This window comes from Homarus americanus, unplaced genomic scaffold (assembly GCF_018991925.1).
Source record: "Homarus americanus isolate GMGI-L3 unplaced genomic scaffold, GMGI_Hamer_2.0 scaffold50924, whole genome shotgun sequence".
Lineage (NCBI taxonomy): Eukaryota > Metazoa > Arthropoda > Malacostraca > Decapoda > Nephropidae > Homarus > Homarus americanus.
Genome location: NW_024718094.1, coordinates 3,907,429 through 3,918,686, shown reverse-complemented (window position 1 = coordinate 3,918,686; position 11,258 = coordinate 3,907,429). Strand labels below are relative to the sequence as shown.

General features: G+C 36.6%; 1 protein-coding gene across 11 annotated transcripts in view; it reads right to left on the bottom strand.

Moving 5' to 3' along the window:
• Positions 1-6,921: 6,921 nt before the first annotated feature.
• Positions 6,922-11,258, bottom strand: part of LOC121859130 (serine/threonine-protein kinase 10-like) — an 86,172-nt gene continuing 81,835 nt past the window's right edge. For 7 of the 11 annotated variants that reach the window (XM_042355839.1, XM_042355838.1, XM_042355841.1 and 4 more), the window contains one exon: positions 6,922-10,630. In XM_042355839.1, the coding sequence (XP_042211773.1) occupies positions 10,496-10,630 (135 nt within the window). In that variant the 3' untranslated portion in view covers positions 6,922-10,495. The remainder of the gene's footprint in view (positions 10,631-11,258) is intronic. The other 4 variants (XM_042355843.1, XM_042355844.1, XM_042355846.1 and 1 more) reach the window with 3 other exon arrangements.

The following is an 11,258-nucleotide window of genomic DNA, read 5'->3' as shown; positions in this document are numbered from 1 at the left end:
AGGCTTGTAGTTGAGGGGGGTGGGGGTTTGCCTGTGGTCAGCCCCCCCCTCCCCCCCCCCACCAGAGGGTAACCAATATGAGGGGAGACTGGGGAATAGGGCGAACAAACAACTTTAACAGGAAAAACGTGAGTTATGTTGTTACTCAGTGCTCACCGTATCACTACATAACACTAAATACAAAGGGGGAGGGGGGGGAATTTATAACACTCATGGCTCTTTATTTATTGAACACTTTCTATTAGATTGACAGTTACACTTCAAAACAATTAATCAATTTTCCTAGCTAGTTAAATGGGGGTCACATGAATTGCAATACATTTCGTGAAACAGATAAAACCTAAGTGCACTTACTTTACAGTACTGTATATATATCTCGCCATGTTGAAACCTTTCTGACCCCACACTCAAACACTTTCAAAACCAGACTCGGTTTTAAAATCGACCCCTCTGTGTGATGAGCACTACTCTCCAGCCAATCAACACAGTTATGCCTATGACGACACATTCATGTCTGCAATTGGCTTGGGCTTCTCCAGGGCAATGTCAGCTTGGTGGGCCGCAAACATGGCATTTTAGCGGGAATGTGTGTATTTTCTCTAAAGTGTGATATAATTTACTCTAAAATCATGGCACTGTTACAGGGGGCAGGGTTACTTAGTTCTTTAAGCAGAATTTTAAATACACTGTCTTACACATATACAGTATATAGATACAGGCTTTATATCTAAGATGGAATTATGTAATGTAATTTAGAATCGCAGAGAATCACACCTGTACAGCGTACAGGTATATGCAAAGAGCAACTGACGTTTAACGGGAAGACCAAGAGAGGGGATAAGAGGGTAGGCTAGGTGAGGTTAGTGGGTGGTCAAGGTGTTAATGGACACAAAAAGATCAAATGGAAAGTTCTCTGTCATGGCCACTGCCACCTAACCATACAAGACCTCTAGGTATGTGACCACGTGGTGTCTCCCCACACTGTACCCTTCACGGCTTCACCTACTCAACTCTTTTACTGTGGTTAATAATTAAATAATTAACAAAATATTAGTTTGCATGCGATGAGTAATGATTTTTGTCTGTTCAATTGTAATAAAGTAAAAGTATTAGGGAACTATACTTTAGAAAAAGTACTAAATATTTGAGTGCTTTTTAAAAAGTAAATACCCCAAAATGTTACTTGAGTACAGTACTCGAGTAAATTTTTATTTTACAACTGGTCAAGTACAGACGTCTAAAAAGTGCTTCAGTGAATAATTCTACATATTTGAGTCCATTAAATAACAAAATATGGTCGAATTATGTAAATTTGTTTATTTTTATGCTGTGCAGCAGGTAAACCTTTATTTATGGAATCCCCATCTATGATAATTCATGTTAATGACTGATATACTGTGTTAATACCATACCCCTATTTGTGATGTAAACACATGACATTAATGACATTCGTCATCCCACCAACTCGTCAAGTCGGCGTATGGAAAGTCATCACTCACTTCATTAGTCAGCTGAGTAATAAGGATACATTACTGTAGTAATCATTGCTTATTAATACCAGTACCCATCATATACAATACTATACTGTATATATATATCTTTTTTTATTATTATTATAATAGATACAAAATAATGTCACCAGAAATGCATCTCCATACAGTATATGCACTGGTATCAAATACAGTAAGAGCAAATATTGTGAATAAAAGTTTATACACTTTTTTGTTAGCCATAAATATATTAGTGAGCAGACTCATACCTGAAAAATACCTTAGCTTACTGTATGTCTTTATTCAAGACATCTCTTCAAGTGAAGAGACCCACTAATCCTCCACCCTAACAAGGGGTGATCTGATATTTCATGAGATCACTATAGTGCATTTTCCCCAGCTGAGAAGAGCTGAAATATTACATGGCCGTCAGCAGAGGCGGGAAATATGAAGTTGTTCATAGTCCTAGTTTCTGCCTCTGGTGATGGCCGTGTAATAGTAGGGTGTGTCATACGGAGGCGAATTTTTTTTTTTTTTTAGTTTGAAAAATCGGCCCATGGTATTAATGATGTAGTTCTATGTGCAGAATCATGTGATATCTTCAGATTTGAAAAGTTTTCATTTTTTGCTAGGTAAATTTTAACTTGAAATCTTATGAAAATTCAGTATTCCCACCCTTTTACCAACACCACTAAATAGCTTATTTAAAGTAAAGTAAATGTATCAGGTTAATTTATTAGGATGAAAATGATCCAGAATAGTGAAACGAATGATCTTGACACATTTATTAAATTTAATATTCCTTTAGAAAACAAAATCATCAAATACAAAAACCGGTTTTACTACTACGACCCGGTGTTGCTGCACACCATAGAGAACATGTCTTTCTTGCTTCTGTTTCTACTCATCACCTCCCTGCTGACCACCTGAGCTCGGATGTAGCCTTCCCTCCTCTCCTGGCTGTACACATGACTGCTGGCCTCGCTCACTTGCTGTACACAACGCTCTATACTCTGGGTGTGCGAGGGCCAGGCAGGGACATGCATGGGGTTGTCCAGAAAAGCTCTGACTTGAACATTGGTGAGGCTGCAGGTAAGAGGGGGCTCACTGCCAGCCTGGATGTTATCCAGATCTATGAGATCAGTGAGGGTCTTGGCACCTAGATTGACTTCAGGAGTCTTCCTGACCCTGAAGGAATCGTCACCAACTGATTCGTCATGCCCAGATCCTCTCATAAGTCTCATATCCAAGATCTTTTTGACTACCACTCTTCTCTCCTCCTCATCCTTACTGCAGAGCATTGTCTGCAGAACTGCCTCAGGATGAGCATACCAGGAAGATCTCCTCACAGTCTGCTCCACAATCTGAACAACCTTCCTTGGCTGACTCCTCAGGAGCTCAAGCTGGAAGAGAACATGCCTCGGACCTTCGGAGAACGATGACTTGACCTTGGTGTTGAACCAATTTGGCAAGTAGACACTCACGATGAATTGGACAATAAGTCTCCCGGGTTGTAGGCTGGTTCCCTTTCAGTTTTATGATGGGCGACCCCAAATTCTGCAGAACCTGAGAGCCGTTGTGAGCCACCTAGGTGTGAGACTGGACCTATCTTGCGGGTAAGCAAGTCTATCAGGCATGACCCCAGTTTTGATGGCACTGCAAATCATGTAACCATAGTGCTGGTGGTCAGTGCTCCGGGTAAATCAATGACAGTATGTGCAAGCTCAACGAGTGGAGGGCCAACTGTGATATTTTCAAAGCTCGGATTTATTTCTAACTCAGTGGCAGAGTCCAGCATCTTGCCAAGAGGACCAGACCATCTGTTGTTTGAAAGAGTCTTGCCATCCAGCTCCTGGATCAGATGTCTGAGTGGCAACTTGTTGGTGTGGAGGTCACAAACAATCCAGACCAGCTTCCTCCCAATCTTCCGCTCTATCCACTGTATGACCCCCCTTGCCACCCTGTGTTCGTGTTGGTGCTGGCCCCCTCCAATGGCCTGCAGGGTCTGGTCTACGTTCCTCTCTTTGAGCCAGTTCACAATGTTATCTGCCACTCTCTCAGCTGGTTTCCTGATGTCATCTTTCTCTGGAGTGAAATGCCACAAATACTTCCCTCCTGGTTCACTGCAGCAGGAGTAGTGTTCCTCCTTCACCATGGCAGGGAACAACTTGTCAGAATCTCCAACTTTCATGAACACTTTAGTGTCATCCCTTCTCCCATCCAAGAACAAACAATTGATTCCATTTCTCTTATCCTTATCAAACTCCCTCTTGCTAGGTTACTGACAAGTTTCTCCTGAGCTCTCCTTGCTTTGGTATGATCTATCACCAGGGTAGACATCATCAGGTGTTATCAAACCACCCCGTCCAATCAGGCAGCTGTTGCTATCTCTGCAGTTTCTCTCTGGGGTTGGTGTGGTTATGCATGCTGGCCAGAGCTATGCTCGGGGATATCTTTCTATTGAATCTTATGCCTGGAAGGTTTGGGATCATTATTTTCTGGGTTAGGGACAAAAGTCACCATTCTCCTGTCGCCTCCGGATCCCAGCCATGGGGAAGTCATTAAACTCTGAATCAGCTTGACTCCAATCCTTGACCTTTTTTACCTCACCTGGGCCTTCTCAAGTCTCTTTTCCTCGGCAACTCTTCTCCTCTTCTGTCTCTCTGTGGCAGCCTCCTGCCTCTTGGACTCCGGAATATCTTGGCTAGAAATCATGAGAGCCCCTATACTGCCAGTCTTCTCTCTCTGTGCTTTGACAAATGCCAGTTCGATCACAGGAATCTTCAGTTCACGCTTGCAAATACAGGAGATGTGGGCCTCGGATTTACAGTCACGATCGCATCCAAACTCAGGACAGAGAACAATTGGGCTCTTGCAAGTAATTATGTCAAATAACTGGTCCAGTTGCTTGGCAAAGCTGTCCTTAACTGCAAGTTTTCCTCTCCCAAGAGAGATATCTCTTGCCTTTTCCCAACTGGCTAGCAGTCTCTCACTAATCTTCTTCTGACTTGTTATGACTGGAGGCTTGAACTGAGCGTTAGCCAGAGTGTACTGTGCCAAGACAGCTTTGGTCATATCACTGGCAATGTCTTTGTTTGTGTAAGTTCTTTGGTTCTTTTCACTGATTTGCCTGATTAAAACACCGTATCTCAAAGCATCTCTCAATGTAGGCAACTCCGACTTCAGGAGCTCTCTCCCAGACCCAAGATAGTGACTGAGATGGCTGGATTTTTGGTTCCTCGTCCTGACAAAGCAGCCATCCAAATATTATCAACTTATAAATGCATCAGAATCTGAAACAGAAAAATATTGTTAGTTGGGTTGTTAAAGAATGAAGTCAGAAAGCAATGTTCACTATTTAATTGTAATGCACTAATGCAGCTGTACGTTAGATTTTCGATAAATTTCACGCTAAAATTTACCTAGCAAAAGGTTGCAAAATATTGAAACTGAAATTATTTTCTGTTTATATACACTAAAATCTACCAAAAAAGTGATGGGCCATTAGTTTTAGCTGATCTTCCCTCCTATGACACACCCTAGTGTAATAGTGCAATGTGATTCTGATCTTTTAACATGCTAGTTTTTGCATAATGTAGTATTACTGATACGTTGTTTGTCTTAGTATGCCTTGTGGGAATTTGCTACCAGAGTTTAACAGTTAATTCATGTACAGTATAAGATTTCTGATAAACTTCTGACATACTCATGTTTGAAATAATGAATGTATGTATCTTTATATAATTTAGCTTTATATCTTTTTTGTCAGAAACTGTCATCCCAATGATTATGGATAAACTTATTTATACATCATTACTTCAGGATGAAATTGGACAGAATTGCAACAGCCAGTCAGCTGTAACTCTTGAGGAGGGGGTGGGGCATCTCTTCTCGGCTGGGGAAAAACGCACTATAATCCCCCTGATATTGATCAGGTCAGGTCAGTAACATCTTGATCTATAGATTATAAGGTCTGCTCACGCATCAAAGAGATGGGAACCTCTTGGAGCTTGTGATGTCAATGGTGCCTACCTCTCTCTGGCCTACAGTAGATCACATATTATAGACTAAATTTTAGCCTCCGTAATTGTCATTATTATTTAAGTTCTGCTAACAATTTTCACCTTGTCTTTTTATATACAAGTACATATATGTAAACAATTACCAGCATCAATATACAATACAGTATACATGTATTCTATATTATAGCATTTAATCACCACCACTACTGTGCCACTACCACAAGAAATGAGGTTTAATTTATTAGTCACTGAGATAAGGTATTAGTTTTTCTTATATAGCCTACTAAAATTATTTTCAGCTCCATTTCTGCTAAATCCATAGCTATCCTAACTATTTTTTCTAGCTGGGCATATGGTTAGAGGAACACTCGATTAACTGGCAAGGCACCGCGTAAATGACCAAATGCGTTGTAAACAAAATCCGCGTAAATCGAGACTATACTGTACTGTACTTTACTGCATTTTATTTTTTACTTTGTATGTACTTATCTGTGAGCATCTACTCATATACATGGGAAGCGGGGCGGGCAGGATGCGCACAAGGTCTCCCCGGTCATCAAAACATTACCGAGTTCTTCACCCGCCACCCACCACAGCCAGCCCAAGTCAGTGATAGTGAGGATATGGACTTAATGGACTTTGAGGGGTTTGACAAAGAGGCCCTGCAAGCCTCTGTGGTGGATAGTAATACAATTGATACAAGTGATACAGGTGAGGGCCAATGATCTGCCCTCTGCCTCGGAACCAACCCCCCCATCCCCGTGTGCCCAGCCATCTTTTCTACTAATGTAAGTGTTAAAAAACCTAATATTATTGATATTTCTCTTAATTATTAATTGTGTGTGCATACCATCATAAAATTAAGATGTTATTTTTACTACAACGTAGGTATTGTGTCTGAAAAAGTGGAGTTTGGGGGTCGGGCCAGTCTCTATTGGAATTAATCCCATATGTTCTGTTATTCCATTTACGCGGTACCCCGTGGGTTCAATTGACCTCGTAAATCGGGTATATATATATATATATATATATATATATATATATATATATATATATATATATATATATATATATATATATATATATATATATATATATATATATATTGTAATTGGCAAATATTGTGTTTTAATACTATTGAATTTAACCAAGTTTCTACCTCCCCATTCGGAGATGCTGCACAGATTCGCATTGACAGATGAAATTATATGAACTCTATTTTGAGAATTAGGGGGGAAGGGGAAAATATGAAGATGAATGAAGAGTAGAATCATCAGTGTAAGAATAGATAGAATTAGTCTTAGTGTGAAGTAAATCATTGATAAAAAGAAGGAAGAGAGTAGGTGAGAGAACAGAACCCTGTGGGATACCACATAAGAAAGGGAGTAGGATGGTATTTAATAAACTTATTTCTTAATAAAGCAATTTATTTCTTTACACATTATATTTTTCAACAAGTATATATGTAAACTTACCTTACATTGGTTTTTACATTCCACTTGTCCTAAATGGACGCTCATGTGAATGAACATATTACAGTCATACATTACAATAACTATATAGGACTAACAAAAAGTCATATCAAATAAGCAATAAGATCTGACAAAAGAATCAAAATTGACAAAGGTGATAACCTACATACTATTAAAGGGTCATAAAAGTAAACATCCACACATTACAAGTTTTGACCCGAGCAGGATGGAATTGTTACCAATATAAAGATTTTACAAAAAAATAAAATATTTTTCTCGATTTGTAAAACAGAAAAAGTTTACCGTACAATTATATGCACATAAAACTTCAAAATCTATTCAAGTGATTAACATCAAATGACTGATAAAAAGTACTCTGTTCAAGTCAATTATTATTTTCTAAGTACAAAAAGATGTGTAAATGGATTCTATAAAAGGCAAATGTAAGAGTCCAAAATGTAAAAGATGGACCACATCTTGATTCAGATTGGTATGGAAATATCAACCTTACTTATGAGTTTTTCCATATTTGAGAATAATAGAGAATTTATTTTAGCATCAAAGTGTCTGAAAAAAAAAAATATATCCATCACAATTATTTCTATTCCTCACTAAAAGGCTTTTCATACATCAGCCAACTGCACAATCTTAAGAAATCAGATTGTGCAATGTACAAACTAATATAAATTTGAGGTCTTAACTTTATCACAGGCAACGTAACCAAACTGTTTCTGGGCAACTTTTATACTTGTTGAATATGTAATTGAAATTCTACTTTGCCCAGTAGACACAACACATGATCCAGTTAATATGTCAAATGTTTAAACTTAAGTTTTCATGTACAGTACTGGTACATGTATCAGGTATGGCAGTTAAATGTGAAATAAGTAAATGTTGCATGTTAAGCATTTTTCAAACATAATTCCATTTTCTTACATTATAACCGGTTCAGTTTCCACAACATCAATACCTTGGTCATCATAGGGATGACCAACTTCAAGTAATTCAAAAACTTATTTGAAGTAAAATTATCAAGAAAAAATAATCATGTTTTGTGACTTTTTTTTTTTAGTTACAAGCCTTTGATAATCTGTATTGTGGTATACAGAATAACTTTCATCGCACAAGTATTCTATAGGAGAATTAATATTCAAACCAATTATCTTTACAAGTGATGTGCAGTTTTCAGAGGATATACACAGGCGAGTTAAAAAATTATCTACAAAGCAAAAAAATAAAAATAAAAAAAAAACTACCTCAGAAGACAAGGTGAAAATGCTTCAGTATAATACAATTCACCATTCTTACAAATGTTATGGAACTATAAAGCTAAGAGCTATTACTATGAGCATTTTACATTCTTCTCTCCAACTGCAGTACCCAGTCGTGGTTGGGGATTTCAGGATACTGAACATTCATAATATGATGACAACCACGTGTCTCCCAGAGCAATTGACACTACTGCACTCGAGGTTAGTACCTACAAGAGAGTACTCATCCTGCTTTAACAGAGAATCTTATGAAATGAATAAACAATAACAGCACTTGTATTTGTATTACCTACTTATCCTACAAAACATGATCTTATTTATCACTTTGTAAATAAATTACATGTATACCACTATATGTCATTAACTTCCTTAGTAAATCTTTTTTTCAAAACTGGATTATACAACATCCATTCAGAAAACTCAATACTGCTTTTTTTAACAAAGGTCAAGTAAAATGAACATGGAGCTGACATTTTGGGATGGAGATCATTAATGGTTCAAGCCAGTGAGTCAAAACATTGCTTGATGGTGTGCTGCATTTCCACCAGCCCAATGGATTGCTTAGGCACAATTTTGTCAAGGATACAATTGATGTGGGGTTCATAAATAACATTACATCTATAAAACTTCTCATCTGAATCATTCCAATATGGAAGCAATTTTAAATATACATATTATTGTGAAAACCTTCAAATGTTCCACAAATTTCTTTAAAACTATAAAAGACCATTCATGATTATACTTATCTCATATGAACTAGCCCTTCTTTACACCGACTTCATTTCCTGCTTTGTGCTGTTAAATAAGTAAAACGTTTCCCACAGTCTGTGAACAAAAATATTTTGGTAAACAATACTGAGACCTTAATTTAACGAGACAATACATCAAAATCATGTGAATACTCGGTGCAAAAAGTATTCTCTTTGTGATTTACTACAATTTTGGGGGGGAACCACCACTACTGATCTAATTGATTTTATATAATTTTAGCACTCATGAATGCACATCTGACCCTAAATTTGTGCAGCCAATATTTATATAATTAAAATAAAAAAATAAAAAATTAAATTTTAAATTTGTTTATCAATATACAGTATATATAAACAAATGTTACATTTTTGCCCCTATTCCTAAATGTCAATTGTTTTTAGTCATACAGGGTTCTACACATTTTAACACATTATGAGTACTGTATACCATAAAAAAAATAGAAAAAAAAAAACAAATTCAAACTTCAAAACTTTTGTCATGTCTGTATATTGCACATAAATAGTTGGAAATATTGCAAAAGTTGTATATCAGCTACAATGCATTGACCCAATAACATCTTCAATATATTCACACAACAATAGTGATTGTCAATAACATGAGTAAATTTTTTTTAAAGTTTATTGTTGAACTGCAAAAATTATTTTGATACTGTGGTGGTGTTGCTACGAAAAAATACATAAAATTGAATCTAATGCAAAGAATATAGGATACAAAACAGGTAATGTAGACTATCCATGGGATTTTGATTCATTACATTACTCTGTATGTAAAGATAACACAATTCTTACTTAGCAGAGCCAACCTGAGATCTTCTAGGATATCAGAATGGGATAATTTTGACAGCCATTATCAATTCAGCTCACCTGTCACGGCAGAATACTCCAATCACTTATGATTTTGGTTTGCTGGTTCACTATATGTATTGGCATACAGTCAGGGGCAATCAGCAGGAATTATAATTATCCTGTTTCAAATCAGCAAGTATTGAACAATGGCCAAGCAAAAAAGTTAAGTGCTGATTCAAGTAATGGTTTATGCTCTATAAAAAAAGTTACTGTAATAGGCACAATCAATGTGGATATAAAGACCGTTATTACATTGTGGCAATTTTCAAAGATACACTCAAATGAAGTGATACACTGGAGAAGTCACTCATCAATTCCAACTAAATACAGTATCTCATGTTCCTATAGACGTTTACTTGCACTGAATAACACAAAACAAGTTTTTATGATGAAAGTTAGAGCAATAAAATGAATAAATTTTAGTGTCTTGGTCAAAGTAAGTGCTTCATATTCATTGTTTGACTCTAAATACAGCACTTGGATATAAATCCCACATATTAACAAACATGGGTATCCAACTCCATTTCATGCCTTTCTCATTAAGTTCACTATATCTTTCAGATTTATGACTTTTGTAATTAATTTGAAAGCTAGGCTAATTGGTGGAGATGGCAATTTTTAGTTCTAGGATGTATTAGAGCGAGCAAGACTGGAAGTTGATTGTGAAGGAGTCACACTAGAACCCAGGCCACGACACAAATAAGCTCCATAGAACTGCTCCTGTTCATTCAGCTGTTTTTCAAATTCCTCTTCCAATTTCTGAAGGGCAAAAAAGAGTGAGGATATATTATACAATATCTATATTAATCATAAATCAAATATAATCATCAACTTAAATAAATTTTTCATAAATTTCACAAGACCTTGAAAAAATTATCAAAACTTTTTAAGCTGTTGGTAAATTATCATCATGCTTTGTATCAACAGGCATCTTTCTTTGTACATGCAGTGATTGTGCAACAGTTACTAGCAAAGCCAATTATAGTACAGTACGATATTTTATCTTAGCAAAATGAGATGCACACAACAGCAAGTGACAGTGATGCTGCCAAGACAAGAGCCCTACAGTACATATAAGCAGAACTTTCCCTGCATCTATTGGTGAAGAATATTAAAAAATCCCTCAAATGTAGATTTTATATAAAATACATCAACATAGTACAGTATTCAATTAGAAATATGGATTATAAAAAAAAAAAAAAAAATCCCCCTTGACTGGTAATTCACTAACTATTGAAACCTATTCAGAGATGAATACAGTACAATTGCATGTACCACTAACAATTTTATTTACATAAGGACAACACAGGAGCAATACGTTGTACGAAAGTATATAAAAATACGAATAATTACTTTTACGCAACCTTGTAAGATAACTATCTGTACA